Here is a 20,353-nt window from a genome sequence, read left to right as displayed (position 1 = left end):
GTCGGACGGTAAATTAATTACTAGGTATTATTGAAGGTATTAGTATTATTATGCAAAAAAAATTGTCATTAATCACCGGCATATTTCTTGGAAGGTTACTGAAAAAAATCCTACTTTCAGGCTGGAACACCTGGAAAAGTCAGGAAATTTCGGGTTTCAAAAAGCGTACGAACTCTGAAAATTTACAATAATACAAATATACACGAACACACATAAATCGGCTGATCGTCAGGTACTTGACTATACGTATTGAACTGATTTTGACCTCATACATATCACTTTTTCAATTTTTCTCCAATTTCCGGAGACACGCTTCCTTTCAAACTTTTTTCTATAAATATGTGTATACATATATATATTAGAAAAATGTGCTCCTCGATGGTCATTGCGATAATGGATTGTTATTTCCCGTAGTAAAATTTGGTAACAAAGAGAGATATTTTAACCTCACGTTGCGATTTCTCGTTTTTTTTTTTTTTTCAAATTTACCAATTGTATTTTAAAAATATTTAAAATGGAACATACAACACGTATGTTCGCACAACTTTTGTCTCTGAAAACTTTCGAATCTCGTATCACAGTAAAACGATTTAAATCCAAGACGTGTTATTATTGATATTGTTATTGAAAATTTATTTCTTACGCGACCCATTTCTCGTTCCCGAATTTTTTACCCGTTGTTTCGAAACAAATACTAAATTACATGTAGTTTTATACCGCGTAACCTTCAATCTGGTCAATCTGATACAGAGCTTTCATTATTTGCGTGACGAGTTTAACGCGAACCGTTGCGGACAGGCGTGTAAAAATTGACGCGTAAATAAATAACGAACAGTCGTAAATTCCATCCGATTTTTATTTCAAAGCGTTATGTTTCGACTCGTGTCAGTTTTTGCATCTCATGAACAAAAACATAATATTCCGAATCTCGTCTCCGAGTATTCTGATTTTCGTTTCGTACAATCTAGTTACGCAATTCAACGTATACAACGTTAATTATCCCAACTCTGATGGTACGTGATGTGCATGAAATCATATTCGCTTCTCCCCCCCCCCCCCCCCCCTCCTTCCGTCTTAAGAAACTTTCCTAATCACGAGTGACTTGATGCAATTTCTGGATGTCTAACTTGGACCCAATCCCATTACCCTTGATTTATACAGGAAAGATTTTCGACCCTTATACCTTGCCCTTCGTGCCGAGAATGCATGCCATTTCATACTGGAAACGTTTATTTGTTTAATGTTGTGAAATATTCGCTACTTTTTATCGGCTTTTGTAGAAATTGGAACAATTCAAGATGATCAGAAATAAAAACTAAGCAGTATGACTGGAACACAAGTCATTTAGTCATTGCAAGAAATAAATTTATTTCTAAATTTTCAAACAAGGGAATCTCTGCAAATATTCGAATTCCGATGAAAAATCACAATCAGATAAATATTCGATTCGTGCCGGATATTTAGAATCTGAATAACCAGGGATTTTTGTAATATTTTTAGAACGTACTTATAGATGACTTGTATTTTTCACTCACTGATGAAATCAATCACGAATCACACTTTATTCTCGTGAAATTCTTCTTCTGAATTCTTCTTAAGTATCTCACAAAGTGTGTTTAAACTTTTTGAAAAAGGTATGAAAAAAGCACGAGGCTTTTTTTTTTGCGCATACTTTCGTGACGAATTTTAAAAATGTAAAATAAATATTACGTGCTTTGATAGTGCGACTGATCGATAACACCGGAAAGTAAATAAAAAAACTGTTTACCAACTACTGCATAATTTAGTATGCAGTACAAACCCCCGCACGTTCATATTCGCCGGCTCGTTACAGTTTCACTATCTCGCGTTGCACGAGTCACGAATAACGCTTTTTAATTTTCATTCTCAATTTTTCCCGATACCCGGTTCTCAGAGGTGAATATCAAAACCCTTTCACAATTATGGCTATTTCGAAGCAAAATGTTTCGCAACCAACTTCCGGCAGCTTCAGAGATTGGCTGAAGGATTATTTACGAAATAGTTCTATCGCGGGGTGCGCGTATTACGTCACACCCAGTACGCGGCCTAAAGAGCGGTAATTTACGACTATTTAAACACCCAAAACAAGTTCCTCGTTATCTAAAATAAATGTGTTTCTTTCTGTGATTTAATTGCGCTTTTTATGTTTTTTTTTTTTTTTTTTTTTTTTTCAATTTTTAAACAAAATTACAATCCAATCAAACTATAAATTTTTCCCAAACCAATCGCTCGATGCGTTGACGATAAATGTTCAGCTACTAAAATATGTTGAAAAGATTCTCCAACGACTTGATCTGATCATGAAAAATTAATTATTCGAAAATTCATTTTCGCAGAACTTGTGTATTTACTTTACCGAAAAACCGACTGCTAAATTTTTACCTTGATTATTCTGAAATATTTGATTCGTCGAGTGAAATTATTATCGTTCGTAGGATTTTTTGGCTCGCTGTCCACGTGACGTCGATCATATTCATCGGTGTAATGACTATTCACGCGACCGTTGAATACGCGACAAGGCCAACGGTCACGACTATCGACAGAACTGATTATCCACTTCAAGACGTCGATTTTCCGGGAATAGCCATTTGCGAATTGAACAAGATCAGCCTGAGCGCGGCGAAAAAAGTTGCCCGCGAGATATTGTGGGTACTTGTAATCTGCGGGATTTGATAAAAAAAAATTTATACAACATATTTCGAATAACGCATTTCTGAATTTTCATCAGAAGTCGTAGAAATTTTTTCACATTTCACTGATCATTTATTGCGACAATTGCAGCGAGAATTACGACAGCGTAAATGACGACGTCAGCCTTCGGGAGATCCTGGATATGTTGAAATACTTGGGACACCTTTACCTCTTCGAATTGAACGAGGGCGAGGAGAACGGTGTCGAATTTCTTCACAACTTGTTGACCCAACGATACGAGAGTTACGCTCCTCGCATATTGAATCAGGTTCGTTTTATTTTCATACATGTATAAGCGTCGGCGGTTAAAATGATTGTGAAATATTGTCTTGCTTCCTCTGTAATTTGTCAAAATTAATCGCGGTTTCGAATTCCGTTGAAACGTTGGAACTACTTCTCATTAATTTCACTGTAAAATTATGCATAAATGCCTTAAACTTACGGCTAACTCGGTTTGGGTTCGAAACAAAACGCGAGTTCAATTTTATGCTGAAAACATAATTCATTGTTCAATTAGTTTGTATCTCAAGATTTGAAGAAGAAAAATAAAAACTTGACACAGCATCCGGCAAATTTTGACAAAAACATCGAAAGTAAAAATTAATCTCCTCGCTTGTAACGATCGGTTCGATTTAATTATGGAATTTCTCGATCCAGTTAACTCCGAATTGCCAATCGATGCTTAAACGCTGCAGCTGGGCAGGAAAGGAACAGACTTGCGAAGACATATTCTACCCCCGTAAAACGGCGGATGGTTACTGTTGCACTTTTAACTACGGAAGACCAAGCGATGATTTTGGAGCGTGAGTATAGCTGGTATTTAGTTTCTCGATAATTATCGTAGATTCTTATTTCGTAGATTAGATAATTCTCGTGTCACACGCCTTTTGACAACTTCAGAAGCAGCAACGACAAAGACATCGTGACGATCGACGGGATCGAGCGTGCCATCGGCGTCGGTCTTCAGGCTGGTCTCAGAATATCGCTCTACTCAAATTTCACCGACTACTTCTACAAGACACTTCCGGTTCTGGGCTTCAAGGTATACGATCATGCGATCTTTCAGGAATCGAAGTCTCACCCCACTGAAAATGTTCATGTGTTGAATCATAGAACGTTTTCAAAGAATTCAGCCTGTAATTCATCACACGATATGTCTGTAGAGAACATTTTCATTCAGGTTCCAGTGACGTTGGTGAAGGTTTTTAATTTTTTTTTACTTTACCGCTTTACTCACTGCCGATTTCATTGATTGCTTACGAGGTCCTGATATTCTCCCCGTTGGACTTCCCGGACACGTCGAGCGGCAGTCTTCACGAAGTTATCATCTCACCCCAAACTGAATCTTCCCTCACTCTTGAAGCGACGTCGTTTTACTCTGTCCCGGTATGTGAGACTTGGTTATAATCTTGCGATTTTGGCGTAAACATCCTTTTTCAGCTCTGCCTTGAAACCAAAATGTCGCAAAACAATCGTTCGAAAAATGCAGCTCAAATTATTCGTTGGAACAGTGTCGCAAAGGTCTGGGAAAACCTTTGCATTTGAAAATTATGGGTTTCGCAACTATATGAAAGCGTGCCATTATTTTAAAGTCAAAAGTATATTAGGACAAAAAAAATTTCAGCGATCAAATGTCAATGTTATATTTTTTTCGTTGAACAGAATTACGCTCATCGGTATTTGCTACTATAATCTATCGATATTGCGATAACTGGGTTCTCGGGTTGGAATTCATGGTATTAATGTTTTATTTATTGTACTGAGAATTAAGACTGTTTTCATTGAATTCAAATAGCGTGAATTTAGTTGTACACTGTGAGGAAAATTCACTACTTTAAAAGCAAACATGTTTACTTCTGCCTGGTTTGGCACTCAGATTTAATAAATTTCCTAGGATCAAGGCATTGGTCTTTTGATTCAATTTTTTTGTTCACCAAGAACAAGTAAACATCGTCGAATGAGTGGATGTACATATAAAAATGAATTCTTTTAGAGCAAAAAGCTCACCTAATTTGAATAATACTTTCTCGATAAATTTTTCATAATTTGTGTAATAAGATTTTACTCGAATCGAGTGAATACTTCAGGTACCGAAGGATCATTAATTATTTGAATATCCCTCGGAGGATGTTCAAATTTTTCAATTTCCAAAAGCAAAACAACAGTTTAGAAATTTATTTGATTCACCGAAAATAATAAAATATAACTTAATCGAATGAGGCAAACCAGGAGAACAAGTAAATATATTTATTTCTACGAAGGTGAATTTTATTCTTAGCACACTCTATAAAACCGTTGTGTCAGCCACATTTTTTCAAAACATTCTGTAGCGACATTCGGCTGCGCCTGACCATAAACTGACTTTTACTACTGGCCTGTGATTTCTGATGCGTTGCCGTTACCAAAATCGAATGTTCGTCGCACCTGCGTTTTAGGAAGTTCAGCATCATAGCGTCGAAATACGAGACTGCCTTTTTAAGGATGAGCTGGCCGTCACATTCGGAGGACACTATTCGTACAGTGATTGCATAATGTACTGCAGGATAAGCGACATTCTGAGCCATTGCAACTGCGTGCCATACTTCTACCCGATCCCATTGGACAAAGGTACGATCCTTGAGTGGAAAAATTTATCTAGAACCATGGTGGGCACATGCCTGGAAAATCAGGCAAACCTGGAAAACTCGGGGAATTTAAAAGGGATCGTGGAAAACCTGGAATTGTCAGGGGAATTTTAATTTGGTCGTGGAAAAAACTGAAAATATCAGTTTTCTAACGTGGGAATTGGAAATGAATTTTTTGAGATAACAAGTTTACTTTTTTTCGTTGAGAAAACAAATTGGCTTAAACGGTTTTTTTTTTTTTTTTTGTACACTATATTTTTCTTCGATTCGAATTGAATTTTAACCGAATATAGAGTTAATAAGCCGAACGATTTAGGTTCTAATAACTTACTAGAACCGAAAAAAGCTAGAAAAATTTCAGGGACAACTAGGTTTCAGGTTTTCGAAACCTGGAAATGTTATGGAATTTTTTTTTCTAAAAATGTATAGCCACCCTGCAGAAAGTGTCGCAAATATTGGATCTAATCCTCCTTTTAGTTTTCATCTGAAATTTGAACACCTTGTAAGGAAAATATCAGAAATTAGTATCAGAAGCTTGTAAAAAAAAAAGAAAGTAATTAGTTTTGTCACTGGATGTAAAAAGTATATTCTGGAATTATGTTAAAGTCTTCCGAAATTCTCGCTGTATAAAGTTTATGAGCCAAGTTTCTAACAAGAAACTTGAGACTTAAATATTTCCGGAAATTTTTGATTATAGTTTTCTGAAAAAAGCTTGAGATCTGACGCATCTAGAATTAATTAATTTTCAACGAGTTTCGGACAATTGTTATAAAATTCTTTGAAAATTGTCCAAAAATCATCTAAACAGCTTTGATAATTTTTTCAAACGAAACAAAAAAAAAAAAAAAATTACCCGTGCAATTACTCATCCTTTTATCATCCAGTCTTTAATTGAGTTTAGAACATTTATTTTCAATGTTTCAGAGTACGTGAGGACTTGCAATCTCAAGGATCTCTCTTGCTTAAAGAAATACAGGAGTAAGTGAAATTTGCGTGACATGAATACACACACGGATGGATTCACATCTTACCTCTTTGTTTCTCACGTTGCGTGTCGCAGACAGATGGTGGAGGGTCATACCAAGGATTGAAAATCAGATGGAACCATTCAACGAAAATTTTTCGACTGGACCAGATGGATACTTGAACTGTACCGGCTGCTTACCGGCCTGCGAAGACATCGTTTACGGTTTTTCACTAAGTTCGGCCCCGCTTTTACTCTCCGAAGGAGACGACACCTGGGGACACGGAGGCTGCATGTGAGGACTTTGAATCGTCGAGTAATTTTATCCGCACTATCCTCCAACTTTGACGATGAATTTAATTTCAGAAACAGCAAACAATCCACGAATCACAGCATAGTGAACATATTTTTCCAAAATCCCGGAACGGTCAGACTCAAACAGGACGTTATTTTCTACTGGTGGGAGTTGATGAGTGAGTACACGACGATTGTGTGAAAACTTCCATTCTCGCTTGGTAGATTTATAGCCGTAGTTTTCTTTCCCAATTCCGTACAGCTCCGTTCCCAATACAAACTTTTCCTATCTTCGAAACGACTGCTCGATCGATTTCAGGTAATTATGGCGGGATATGCGGATTCTTTCTCGGTGTCAGCTTGATCAGCGTCGTTGAATTAATTTACTTCTTTACTATGCGGCTGTACAAACGGAAGGACGAGGTGACAAACGGAAGAAAATCATCCAACTTCACCTTGGTCAAAGCTGTGAGACCAAGTCTGCGACCGTTGTATTGGGAGGAGATGATGCAGCCGTACGGCAAATACTGATATGGACGAGATTTTTTTCGTACAAAAGAATGTCTGCCTTTTCTGACCCGGTGACTTTGAAATTAATACACAGTTAAAAACTTAAATAAAAACCTCGCTTGATAAACTTTTTTTCATCTCGCCTTACGTTACCAACAATTAATTATTCTTTCGAGCCTCGATCCGCAATGAAAGTTTCGGCTTGAATTAATTCCACTACAAGAATTTAATGAAAAGCCTGTGTGTAACGCTAATGATCGAGGCGGACTGAATTTGACGACGAGAATGAAGCGCGATGGGTATAATCATAGTATCAGATTGTGGGAGCTGTTATTGTGTCGAATGACGTTTTTCGCAATGCGATCGAGTTGATTTCGAAAATACTGTCAGTGTGTATAATCTTGGTGTGGAAATAATGAAACACCTAACTTCAGGAAACGTCATTTTTTCGAACGTTATCGGTGCTATCGGTTTTTACACACCGTGTCGAATTTCACGTTGATAAGCTTTATAGTGCCGTTCGGTTCAAAAAAAGTCCTTCGATCCACTTGGCTGATGTTAAAAAACTGTAACATGAACACATAGAATTTCATACCAGCAAGTATACGTTCGAGACGTAGCATCACTGATAAAAGCTTTCATTTTCACGGAAGTTATTCAAGTTTTTGTCAGCATTTTTCATCGTAAAGCTTCCCGCAGTAGCTGATTGAACAGAACGGAAAAATTTGCAGTATCGCTTCTTTGATAGAGAAAAAATCATCTGTAAGATTTGTTGATTTTTGTGCATTGGTTAAAGAATCGCAGCATTTGTACTGTGGCGTGATAACTCAGAGAAATAATGGCATCGATTGAATGCAACATATCGATTTTAATTCGTTACTTTCATTCAACTACAGTTTTCAATGTTATTGCACCAGTAAATTTTTATTTGCGACTAGACGTGACTGAACCTCAGCTGGCATAATTTTTTTTAATTTGCGTTGTCTGCTTTCATTTCTATTTTCTTACTATACTAATCAGTTCAAGGTTCGTCGTAGTTTATTCACGAAGAGTCGCATCGTTTTGGTGTGTAACACAGTTTCAGTGCGGGGTCTGATAACAAATAAGATATCACAGTTTTTCGACTCAACTCACATGGACTTAAGATTGATGATTAATGAAGGCAAAAGCTCGGTACGACATGTTATTTAAAACAAATATATGCATATCTCAGCCATCTGTAGCAAAACTCTCTAACGTTTGAAAACATTTAAATAATTAATACGACAGATCAATAGTTAGAATATGCGAATTCACCCTAATCAGATTTTATTATATCAATACGCTCCGAGTTGTAGAATTCGTCTTCATTTTGACTCCAAAATTTGTCGGAGAAGCATCCCAAACTGTATTGTGTATGACTTGAGCCATGGTCATAATTTCGACAGCAAAATCGAGATGTTCCAGTTGTTTCTACATGCCAAACACATGTTAGTTGTTCCCAAACTGGGATCATGTATTGATCAGAAAAAAATATAATTACGCCATCAAATATACACTATATTAATTTGTTTTCTAAAATGTTTTAGCACCGAATCAAAGCCTGTCGGTAACTTGATAGTTGAAAAGGTGACGGTCTCGCTAAAGTACCTCGTTTACTTTTATCTCTTCAAACTGAAGAGAAACGAGGAGGAGGAGGTTGCGATGATGCTTCATAGACTCTTTGTCTCATGGTTTACTGGAATAATTACGTACCTCTTGTGTTGAAGATAGTCGGTTTAAACTTATCAGTTACGACCTCATTGGTGAGTAATAAACATACTGAAAGATACTGTCGAAAAGCTCGGATAACTGTTCATTATTTGGCCACAGGCACCGAGGGCGGAATATGCGGTCTCGTCCTCGGTTTCAGTACTTCTCCACTCTTCGACTTCACGAACGAAAAAACCTCAGGGTGAAACTAGAAGGAAGTATCCAAGTGATCCGTGTACAAGATCCAGTACCAAAATCGTGGCTACTGGACTGGGGCATTCTGATGCTGTCCAATTACAGATGTTGACCCGTCCGAGCGGACTCGAATGGTTTGAATAAATAGCCGAGTACCCTCCTTTAAGCATTCTCAACCAGACTGCATAATTATAATTCGTCACAATCGTTGACTGGTACAGATCTCCGTGAAAAGTTCAGCACTTCTCATCACACTCAGTTATCATCGGTGGGGCGCAGTCGCTGTGACGTATACCGAAGCTGAAGTTTGGAGCACACTTGTGGCACTTGTAGCAGTACATGTACTTCGGACCAGGACCACAGGTCTTGAGGCTCCCGGTCTGTCGGGGCGCAAGGCTGAACCTCGGCGCTCGTGGTTTTATCACATCCAGGTTCGTCAGGCCCTTCGGCCCTGGACTCCCGTCACACTTGGTCCCGCAGGGTCGAGCTCCGCTGAAAATTTAATCGATTTTATACTCGTTCGTCATTCGACGCGGCGATGATTCCCAATCTTTGGAATCGGGGGATATGATTCCCAGCAATTTACAATGTGAAACAAGGCGACGCCGTCTTGTCGGGTACGCGGCATCCCATCACGGGAGGCAGCTGGTATGGTCCTGGAGTGACGCCGGCTGTTCTTGGATTCGTTCTTCCCCTGATTGTGAATATCGGCGAGCGTGGACTGTCAGGGAGCTTGTATGGTCCCGGAGTGCAGGATTTAGCTGATAGAAAAGTGGAGCAATGGTGTATTTAGCCCCTGAATACGGCTTTAAAGTTTTGTAAACAGCTTCCAAGCTCACCCGTTGATGACGCTCGGAACCCGAAGGAGAATGCTGGAGGCCTTGGTGGACTTGAGATGTAGTACTTGGGCCCAGGACTGTTGCATGGCATCCCCGAGGACTGTCTACTCCGGAAGGAGAAGGCGGGATTTCTGAACCTCGTTGCGTCATGATGAGGATATCCGGTCAGCGGGGGAAGGAGGTAACGTGCTGGACCCGGACCTGAGATTAGGTAATATGACCGTCAAAATCATCAGATGTTATCAAATGTGCAATTTGTCTCCGTAATGCGGTTCAGCTACTTATCGTTTGTATCTAATATTGTACAGTGTCGGTTACAATTTGGTATCAAGCTGACACCATATATCTGATGTTGTACTTTCGAACAGACCATTAACATTGTTCTACATCCACACTAGTCAAATTCGGAAAATATTAGCGTTAATGGGTCACGTCTCGGTAGAATCGCATAACTGTCACACTTGGTGATATTCACCCCAGCTCCAAAAAAAGTGATACGCTTCAGAAAAGAGTTCTAAAAATGCAAAAAAAAATATCTAGGTATTGTTTCAGGACCGCAGTGAAAGCTTTCTCAGTTTTCCTGACCAAAATTTATTGTTTAAATATTGTAAAACATCGGCAAAGTTAAGGTAAAACGGGGAAAAAAAGCTGTGAAAGTTTATTCCTGAACTCTGCGAGGTGTTTGAAGAATGTTTGGGGTGAACTTCACCCAGAGTGACATATTATGGTCAACACCGCTATTTCTTACAGTGTGTGTAAAGCTTTATGTATGTATCATAGCATGAATTGCATGAGCGGGTCAGATTTGATCTTTTTTTTTTTATTCGGTGGTGCCGATTTCTTGCACATGGTAGTTTGACTTCGAACGACTATTTTTTTTTAACCAAAGTGAGTGTCCTGGTTATTGACCCTATCCCAATTATTAAGGTTTTTTCGTTGTATCTGTTTAATCCTAAGTTCTGGAATTACCAAAAAATAAATTTGTAGTGTCTAACCATGTAGCAATTGGTTTTAGTAATCGAGAAATTCATAATTTCTGACGTCAATTTATAATTTTGTAAAATAAAAGGTTCAATAATTGGGTCTAAACGTGGCAACAACTGGTACACTTCTACTACGTTCGAAGGGGAAAAATCGCGCTGCAATTTCACGCTCTGTGCAAATTGTTGTACGATCGTCAGCGAGTGTTTCTCTATCTCGAGGTAACCCAAAGCAAAGTCGTAAATTTTACGAGTGTCTGTTCGTCGTAACTTTGGAAGTCTGAAGTAAATTCGAATATACGGATAAACCAACGCCAACGCGTGCGCACATTTTGTCACATTGAAATAGCTGGTGCATTATAGATGCGGCAGCTCTCATCGTCACTCGCCGACAATTTATTCAAAGGCAATTTTATCGAGTTGCGAGCGCGCGGAAATAGCTGTTCTACCTGTACACGGGAAATTTTTGGCCATAGAAAATCGTTGAATAAGCAACTCGAATTTAGTGCTCGTAAATGGCATGCGTCACTTACCTTTGTTGCTGACGCAGCCACTGGACTTCTTAGGTTGCTTTTTGGATGATTTTGAGTTGTCTTTTTTTGATTTCTTTTCTTTCTCTTCTGGCATTATTGGATGGGAAAATTAATCGTGGTTTCTGTTGATACGTTTAATTTGGATTAACGAAAGTTTTGCTCCTCACTCGAACCTTCACTTCATAATTTCTGACAATTTTGTTATTATAACCTAAATTATCCGTAATGTGACACCGATGCACGGAGGTGTGCAAAATTTGGAGCTCGCGTCTCTCTTGCCGATTTATATTCATTTTTTTCGCACATTTTTATGTTTCCTTTTTTCATTGCCAGCTCTGACTCACGACGCGACTTTTATCTCGAACCAGGTTTGAAGCACGTCTAATAACTGACTTGTACTGTCTTATCGATTCGCAGTTTAAGCGAAGAGATTGGAAAAATTATTTATTGCCTACAAAAATTATACACGTCAAAGTGTCTATCGTACTAATTGTCCCGCATTTTATTACTACTTGAGTATCGTTTTTTAGTATATACAACTTACGACTTGAAAGCTTTTAGTTGTAAATTGCGCAACAGGTCTCAGTGTTAAAAATAAAATCCAAATGACAAACACGACTGTAGCTTGCACAATTTTATTGGAGACAAATACATAGACACGCAACAAAATGCGCATGCATAAATATTAAATATCTTAATAAACACACTCGAAGTTACTCCTCGTCGTATTCGGTGATGGCCGGTGGTGCGCACTCGCTGTGTTTCACTCCGAATGAAAACTTTGGAGGATTTTTCCCACCAGAGTATTGCGGGTAGTACCGAGGTCCGGGTCCACACGCTGTCCCAAATTGATGGTGTCTCGAGGCCAGCGTGTAGGCCGGAAGTCTGCGCTTAACCAGATCGTAATTCTGATTTCCGTAGGCCGCAGGACCCGGACTTGAAACGCAATAGTCCTTTCCATGCCGGCCCGCGCTGCGGGGTCGTCAAACTTAGAGCAATAAAATTAGAGGTGGATCCTGGTCGGAAGCACGGTGGTAAAAAAAAAATGGGTAGTAGAAATGGAAGCTGTAAAACGCTGCGTTCAATTGGCACACTGAGTTTGAACTTGATACCCAATGAAATGAGGTAAAATATCTGAAAATCCTTTGAAACCAGTCGTGACTCTGAAAACTTTTAACCTGGTTTACGACTAAACGACCTTGTGACAAACTTTCCGATGATCTAATCACCGCTTTTCCAGAAAATCGTGATCCATACGTACATTGAAAAAGCTCCCAAGGCGGTTTTGTCCGGGACTTTGGGCCCGAGACAGGACGGAATTAGGTAAATAGGGCCCGGTCCATCCCCGGACATGTGATCGCTGCATCGACTTTTTATCGTGAAGGCCGCTGGTCTCAGACTGTGATTCATGGGCGGACATCTCTCCGGACTGTAGGCCCCGGGTCCTGGGCCGCTACAGCTCGTCACTGGAAAGATATTGTTCGGTAGTTCAGTTGCCGTTAAGGTTTAGTCGAGAGACGAAGGCTAACTTTTGGTGCCATCGCGAAAGCCGAGGGAGTAGGCGGGGGCCTTTTGCACTCCGTAGTTAGTCAGCCCCTCTATTTTGTAACGGGGACCCGGTCCCACAGCGGAAATGTTGGTCTCGACTCGAGTCCTCATCGTGAAAGCAGGGTTGCGATATCTCGATGGATCGTGACCGTTGTAGCCGACAAGACTGGGCAGCAGATAAGCCGGGCCTGGACCCGCTGCGAAACATATTTGAAAGGGAATTGGTATCGTCAGGTTAACAATCGAGCCCTGAATGTAGGTACTCACCCTTCCCCGTGCAGCTGAACTTCGGTTTTTCCTTGACGTCCATGCTTGTTGCTAAAGCGATTAAAAATAAGGCTGTTATTAGCAAAATCTGTAAAAAAAAGGTTAAAAAAATATTATCGTCAACATCGTATCCTGGTCGTGAAAAGTGAAGACCACGCGTACGGTCGACTTAACGTTCCTTTTGTCTTCGACGTGCGAGCTCACCGCGTTGGCTTTGGTTCCATCATTTATAATCCACCGCTCCGAACCCTCGGCGAGCCGAGGATCAATAGATTCCCAACTAATCCAATATCGACACTTTTGCGCTCGCCATCTGGCTCCATTCTTTAAGTGTACCACAAATTGGTCACCGATAGGATAATGGAACCGAGAAATATGGTTATTTGGTTTCACACCCAGTGAATTTCTCCCTTCATGAAGTTGAGCGTGGCTTCTTTGTCAGGCTGAATCCATCCAAGACTTATCATTACTTTTTCGCACGCGGAGTTTTTTCGGTATGAGGATGTTCAGTAATGATTCTCACCATACCTCGAGGGATGATTTTGCATACGTGCTTCGACGGATGACGCGTCGAAACTTTGACGATAGCTAGCAATGAAAAATGTACTATGCGCTACCCGAGACTGTTTATCAGCTATTAAACCAATTCCCATTTACTGTGCTAAAGCGAAACACAAAATATTCGTAATCATGCGAAGCGTCGTGCCGAATGGGAAACTGCTCATTGTCAGATATACTTCAACCGCAAAGCAAGACGGACTATCAATCCGTGGAGTCGTTACTGAAAACCATTTTCTATCTCGCCAGTAGAAGCACCCGCGTCAATGTCAGACAGCTACCGAGTCTCTGAACACCCGGAAGGTGACGTTGAACTGAAGAAGGTGCGAGACTACTCATCGGGTGAGTATTTTTGACCAAAGAAAATTTTCCTCTACGGGTTCAAAGCGATAAGTCGATTGATCGTTACGTCCAATCCCAGCAGATCGAATGTTTGGAAATTCAAATGATTACAGTTAATCATGAGAATGAGTTACGGTGAAGCGTGATGTTCATTCCTTGACAATTTATATCATTCGGAGTTTTGATCTTTCGGATTAATGACATTTGACCAAATGATCAAACCGATATTTGAACATTTGGAAGCTGAGCCTTCATCACTTATCAACAAGCTTAAACACGCTAAACATATCTAGGAGACAAACCCAGCGAGCTGAAGTCAGCCGACGAAGAAGTGGACCTGGAACGCGCCATCGAGTTGACGGGTGAGTTGCTCATCATTGCAAGTTTCTTATGTTCACCGGTTTGAACTTCAATCTTTGATTAGGTTTCGGATGGTACCATATCGGGCTGATCGCGATATGTGGTGGAATCCTGGTCGCCACGGTCTGCGAGACGATGGGGGTGAGCTTCGTCCATCCGGCAGCTCAGTGTGACTTGGCCTTGACGACCGTGAAGAAGGGCTATTTATCCGGAGCTATGTTCTTGGGTGAGTTGCCGATGACTGTAATTTTTTTTCCGGTCTGATCAGCTCTTCCCTCAGGAATTGTCGTTAGCGCCAACGCTTGGGGATTCTTTGCTGACACCTTTGGGAGGAAAAATGTACTCTTGATCTCCACCATCGGTACCTGGGCTTTTAGCTTCATGTCGAGCTTCTCCCCAACCACCAACCTGTTCATAGTCCTCAGATTCCTCACTGGTTTGTTGTAAGCATTCGTTCAAATCCCCGTAATTATCGCTCTTCGAGGTCTCGCAAAGTACGGACAGGCTGCCTGAACCACTCAACGCAATTTCCTTTCAGCTGCGGTAACCAATCGACGGTGTACGCCTACATTAGCGAGTTTCTGCCCACCTCAAAACGGGCGAGCATCATCACCTGGACCTGCGGCTTCATGGCAATTGGCTACCTTCTGATCCCCGGTGAGTTTTTTGATGACAGACAAAGCCAAGCGACGGTTTACAAAGTGAAATTCACATCCCGCGGTAGGTCTAGCCTGGTTGTTGATCCCGTTGGAAGTAAACTGGGACCTGGGTTTCGTGGTATACACATCGTGGCGCGTCTACTTGGCAGCCATGGGCTTACTGTCATTCGCAACGGGCTTCCTGTTACCCTTCTTTCCGGAAAGTCCAAAGTTCCTCATGTCGGTTGGCCGGAAACGGGAGGCACTCAATGTTCTCCGACTGGTCTACAACAGGAATTCGAGAAACAGCAACGTCGAGTATCCGGTAATCTGCCGAAACCATTCACTCTAAAATTCAGATGCAGCGTATCAAACTGCCTACGTGTTTCGCAGGTCAAGAATCTTAAGTCCGACGTTCATGACACTCCCGGCCACGTTACGACACCTCTGTCGTTTACGCTTCAAGGACTCTTTAAGCTCATGTGGCACCAAACCGCAACGCTTTTTTGGCCGCCGTACGGATGGACCACCCTGCTCTTCTGCCTGATTCAATTCGGCATTTGCGGCACGTATGAACTTCCATGAAAATTATACGAATTAAGACTGTGTTCTCTAAATGCTCTTCTACTCAATGACAATCGCTAAGTGATTCACGCTAGCGCAACATCAGCTAAATACTTGTTCTTTTGTTATTGGCTCTGTTCCGTCTTAATCATATGCTTCATAGTGTAATTTTTCATTTCAAAGCTCGATAGGCATGTACATCTGGACACCGAACCTGTTGAACATGATCAAGTCAGGGGCTGGAATCGGGGCGACGATATGCGAGTTAGTGTTGGCCAACCAGGCTAATCTGACCCTGAATTCCGCGTCGGAGTCCGCGGATTGCAGCAGCCTGATCAGGAGTGAGGTCTATACAAGCACGTTGGTCACTGGGGTCCTCTTCGCGGTGGCGTTCGGGACACTCGGAGGGCTGGTCGTGATCCTGAGGAAGAAGACAGTGCTAGGTAGATATAACCGAGTACAGTAAATACTCGTCGCGAATCCGCTGATCGGTTATCGCGACTCACGCAGCGGCCGTAAATGTGTCACGGCCATGCCATACCTTTACAATCACGCTGATAACACACATGCCAACTCTACGGTCAAACTACACTAACATTTACGCGTGCCGCGGTAAACGCGCTATGCCGAACCCGTATAAACTAACATCGATCTAATCGCTTTCTTGATTAGTTTCTGCCCTGTTCTTGAGTGGGATTGCCGGTTTCGGGAGCTATTTCGCCACGAATGAGATCACCGTGGCTGTTCTCATATCGGTATCCGTCGTTCTCACGGGAAGCTGTTCCACGGTATCGAACACCATCGCCGTCGAGGTTTACCCCACCAATCTTAGGTGAGTCGGTGTAATATTGTTTGAATTTAAAAACTTCATCTCGCGTCTCGCGAGGCTCTACAATCATCGTAGTTACAGTTGGGATGGATGAATTCCACTTACGTCGGGGAATTCTTACCGCCGGAATGACTTTTCCCCGTCATACTTCCGGTGCCTCTTCACCTCTTTCTCCGCGAGTTGAAACACTTCCCATCCCCACATCGGACTTATCTTTCTATAGTTTGTACTGTTTTTTTTTCTCAAAACGAAAGTGGACGTTTCTTAATTCAGCCTTTCACTACGATCACGAGCCACCTACTGATCAGTTATCAATGTATCGGTCAAATACAGCATTGCGGAAAAATGAACAGAACAGACGAATGATAACGTATCAGTCATTGGAAGCAAGTTGAATTACAAATTTGTGTCGTTGCTGAACGTTTTAACGCTAAACTCGTATCGGTTACCTAATTACTCTAATGTTATAAATTGCTCGATATTTTTGTTCAATCCTGTCTCATCGAGAACTCTTTTACTCATGTTAAGCAGATAAAATATGAGATTGTAGTTATATTTAAAAAAAGTGAACTTAAGCTTGAGGGAAAATGGATGGACTAATGCCTTCGGTCTGATTGTCATTGCGCAGGTTTTTATTATGAACTATCCTCCATAATTGGAAATTGTATGGAAATCACTTGGGAATCGTTAATAATTTCGAAGTGAATGGCCCCTCGTTCCTTTGCGCGGAGGTCTCGTTTTTTACGTGGCAAAAGCTGAATATAAATGTGTCGGTCTCTCAGAGGCCTGTTATAAGTAATTGCCTTCGCAAAGACGCGGGTAGTTTGATAGATTCTTTTCGCAAAAGCGCAATACGAAAAGCGGCTGTCTGAACGACGTTAGAAAAATATTCAATTCAAATATCGTGCAGGTTACTCTTTGATGTCGTTTGGTAGGCTCAAATGAAATGGAAGAGAAAAATTGCGGGCTGTGGCGTCTCTCCTCGAGTAATTTTCGTCAAGCGTTTTCCCCGAGACGGAGGATCCTTTAGAAAAGGAAGGGGTGGTACGAAATTCGTCTTTTCTTTATAACGATCAAGTTGCTTGTGTCATTTTGTTTAACAGAGCAATGGTAGTTTCTTTGGCACTCACTATCGGACGTTTGGGTATCGCTCTTGCTGGAAATACAATTGGCATCCTCATAGAGTCCTACTGTGATTTCACTCTGATTGGATTGGGATGCGTGACCTTGCGTGAGTTTCAATTATTGCAATGTCTGGATGAACATCGGTTGAAAAAATGTCAAGTTTGTGATAAAAAAATTATATTTGTGATTTGATTTGTTCCAGTTTGCAGTCTCCTCTGTATCCTGCTTCCGGAATGAACGGTACAGCATTAAAGACAATCGTTTTTTATTTTTCTACCTTGAATTTAAATGCATTTCCACAATTTAACGCGGCGTACACCTTTTATCTCGTATTTCAAATCCTGCCTTGTAATCGGTTTACTCACACTGTTAAAAAACGATCCGTAAAATCGTTTTCGATATCACGTTATTCGCACAAACTCAACATCGACATCGACTTTCGGAACATTTATGTGTGCATGTGAATACAGAAATAGGGTCTTTGTAAGCCGGTGGGTATATCGCGTCATTGCAGGAACCAACAAAATCTCTACATTCTACGAAGCTCTCGGGTTGTTCGGGTATTGTTCTATTCGAACTGCGGTAAGCCGATCAGCTCGGCTTAACAACAGAATGCAAAATCCCCTTATAACCGCCATGGCTGCACATTACTGCACGGAAATTTTATCCAGAAATGCTAAGAAACGAATTCCCTCGTCACTCGAGGTCTTTTCGAAGGAATTGGTCGATTTCACAGCGAGCGTTACCGTTTTCCAACGGACATCAATTATTAATCTTACTTTTATGGAAGAGCCAATACTAATTGACCGTGGAATATATTTATACCGAAATAAAATTCCCGGTGAAATATCCTTTCATCCAGTCCTTCCCCCGATATATATTTAGAATAAATAAAAAACAAGAAAAAATTGAATCGTAATAGATTTGTAAGGCCAGTTCTGCGTACAGATTCCGATACCGACATCTTATCGAAATTTTTTGGCCGCTTCGCAGCTGAGACACAAACCCTTTTTTTTGAGTGGAGTTTATCCCGACATTGGTCAACTTTATCGATCATCGATATAGTTCGTCGATACCATCGATAAAAAAGGGTTTGTGTCTGAGCTCTGAAGCGGCTAAAAATGTCGATATAATGTCGGTATCGGAATCTGTACGCGGAATCGGCCTTAAACCTGTAATAATAATTGTGCAGGGTCGATTTTTTATTTTGTTCATCTGATATATCGACCTAATCTAATTCGATCATCCGATATTGGCCCGATGTCTAATGTCTAGTTAGACCGAGGGTGTGAGTCAAGGGAGGTGACCGCATCCATCGGGCAATCTCGATTCAATTTCGCACAATAGGGGTAAAACCGTCGGGATTCGTGATCACCCCGCTGGATTTCCGGCGACGTTTGGAGCGCGACGTACAGTTTGGGTAACCCACCCTTGTATTTGGCTTTAATTTCCATACGTTCGGAGAGCACTGCAGCTTTTGGGGGATGGCGATTCGCGCTTGCCGCACCCGACAGGCCGGGGAATGTTATTTTACGAGGGCTTCGTGTTATTAAACTGACTGCCCAAAGGAAATTTAATCATTCCCAATAATGGCCCTCTCCGGTCCCATCTTCCCTCAATTCCCGCTCTTCTCGCTTTATGTATCCAGCTGGACCCATCGCTGATTCTCTCCCGGTCGTCCAACCCTTCCCGTTCCACTTTTCCTTCTTCACCATCATTCTCATTTCTTTCTTTTCGATCTCGTTCCGCTACCGGATTCTTTTTACCTTTTATAAAGCGGCACTCGTGCCCGAACGATCCGCGCCCATAACACTTTCGATAATGTCACGAAATCTCAATTTCACTTCCTACCATCTCGTCATCCTCTCCATCCTTTCTTGGATTCTGTAATCAGTTTAAGATCGGCGGTAATTCTTCATCTTTTCGAAAGTGGTTCACGCAGTTCGATCCCAATTGCATTTCATTAGTTTAAATGAAACTTTTTTTTTCTTTTGTCTCTTTCTCATTCAATCGCTTCCTGGCTCTGTGCAGGCCCGCGTAAATGACCGTCTCGTTTCATCGCGTTTGTTTTTATTTGTTTATTTATTTTTTTCAATCTGTTCTATAAGCTATGAATACATATCTATGTACGTATACCGTATACCGTCGAAGATAAGAAAAACTAATTTCAACTCGTGTTTTTGTTGCTGCTACCGGCGAAGAATTACAGAAGGATCACGGAAGAGTTGAGCGGAAACCGGATATCCTGTCAAGCTCTACCCACATAGATATCCACTCGGACGAACGCTCGGTTCAGCAGCTTGAAGCTTGACCGTTGAAAGCCTCCGTTTGGAACGTGAGCAGATTCCAAAAAAATACATAACCAATGATATTATCACTTAAAAACAGTATTTTTCACAGAATCTCGAATCTCGTTTCAGCTGTTCAGTTAACAACAATTTCACGATATGCATTAATGATGAAAAAATCGTAAAAATCGAAATCGAAAAATAATGACTGATATCGAATTTCAGATCTAAAATCAACATTTTTCATCATTCCAAAGCTACATAATTTGATCCGAATTTCTGTTTTTTTTTTCTCATCACTTTGCAATCACCGACTCAAACTCAACTACGCCTGCAACACAGAGCTGAGATTTTTTGTCGAATGAAATTAAAATTAAGCAAGCACAAGTTCACCACAGACTGCATATGACGCGTGAACATGAAACTTTTTTTTTCACGTTTTTTTTTTTTTT

The 20,353-nt window shown here is 40.9% G+C and overlaps 4 protein-coding genes and 1 long non-coding RNA gene across 7 annotated transcripts; 3 read left to right on the top strand and 2 right to left on the bottom strand.

Moving 5' to 3' along the window:
* Positions 1–2,482: 2,482 nt before the first annotated feature.
* On the top strand, positions 2,483–7,217 carry LOC124185994 (sodium channel protein Nach-like). Its single transcript, XM_046577281.1, has 10 exons — positions 2,483–2,666; positions 2,803–2,980; positions 3,370–3,515; positions 3,613–3,754; positions 3,976–4,098; positions 5,148–5,319; positions 6,261–6,314; positions 6,397–6,595; positions 6,667–6,773; positions 6,914–7,217. The coding sequence occupies exons 1-10, from the start codon at positions 2,506–2,508 to the stop codon at positions 7,123–7,125; spliced, it is 1,494 nt and encodes a 497-aa protein (XP_046433237.1). The 5' UTR covers positions 2,483–2,505; the 3' UTR covers positions 7,126–7,217.
* A 1,586-nt stretch (positions 7,218–8,803) lies between these two features.
* LOC124185982 lies at positions 8,804–9,382 on the top strand. The gene is made up of 3 exons (XR_006871523.1): positions 8,804–8,888; positions 8,956–9,164; positions 9,252–9,382. It is a non-coding gene; the product is annotated as an uncharacterized LOC124185982 (long non-coding RNA).
* Positions 9,192–11,642, bottom strand: LOC124185981 (outer dense fiber protein 3-B-like). The gene is made up of 4 exons (XM_046577260.1): positions 11,383–11,642; positions 9,870–10,070; positions 9,617–9,791; positions 9,192–9,522 (listed from the first exon to the last, which is right to left on the bottom strand). The coding sequence occupies exons 1-4, from the start codon at positions 11,474–11,476 to the stop codon at positions 9,267–9,269; spliced, it is 726 nt and encodes a 241-aa protein (XP_046433216.1). The 5' UTR covers positions 11,477–11,642; the 3' UTR covers positions 9,192–9,266.
* A 453-nt stretch (positions 11,643–12,095) lies between these two features.
* Positions 12,096–13,649, bottom strand: LOC124187075 (outer dense fiber protein 3-like). The gene is made up of 5 exons (XM_046579326.1): positions 13,360–13,649; positions 13,198–13,248; positions 12,912–13,127; positions 12,644–12,848; positions 12,096–12,354 (listed from the first exon to the last, which is right to left on the bottom strand). Exons 2-5 carry the CDS (start codon positions 13,238–13,240, stop codon positions 12,096–12,098), a joined length of 723 nt encoding a protein of 240 aa, XP_046435282.1. The 5' UTR covers positions 13,241–13,248; positions 13,360–13,649.
* A 160-nt stretch (positions 13,650–13,809) lies between these two features.
* LOC124186279 (synaptic vesicle glycoprotein 2C-like) lies at positions 13,810–19,996 on the top strand. 3 transcript variants are annotated; one of them, XM_046577830.1, is made up of 12 exons: positions 13,810–14,097; positions 14,391–14,459; positions 14,522–14,683; positions 14,738–14,900; positions 14,996–15,114; positions 15,182–15,420; positions 15,489–15,664; positions 15,843–16,102; positions 16,332–16,491; positions 17,592–17,719; positions 17,816–17,853; positions 19,823–19,996. In XM_046577830.1, exons 1-11 carry the CDS (start codon positions 14,022–14,024, stop codon positions 17,848–17,850), a joined length of 1,587 nt encoding a protein of 528 aa, XP_046433786.1. In that variant the 5' UTR covers positions 13,810–14,021; the 3' UTR covers positions 17,851–17,853; positions 19,823–19,996. The 3 variants fall into 3 exon arrangements, with proteins under 3 accessions (XP_046433786.1, XP_046433785.1, XP_046433784.1); XM_046577829.1 differs by having other exon boundaries at positions 13,811–14,097; positions 19,815–19,996; XM_046577828.1 differs by lacking the exon at positions 19,823–19,996 and having other exon boundaries at positions 13,813–14,097; positions 17,816–18,514.
* Positions 19,997–20,353: the final 357 nt, after the last annotated feature.

This window comes from Neodiprion fabricii, chromosome 7 (assembly GCF_021155785.1).
Source record: "Neodiprion fabricii isolate iyNeoFabr1 chromosome 7, iyNeoFabr1.1, whole genome shotgun sequence".
Taxonomy (NCBI): domain Eukaryota; kingdom Metazoa; phylum Arthropoda; class Insecta; order Hymenoptera; family Diprionidae; genus Neodiprion; species Neodiprion fabricii.
Note: the sequence above shows the minus strand (reverse complement) of the source record. Positions and strands in the feature narration are given on the sequence as shown.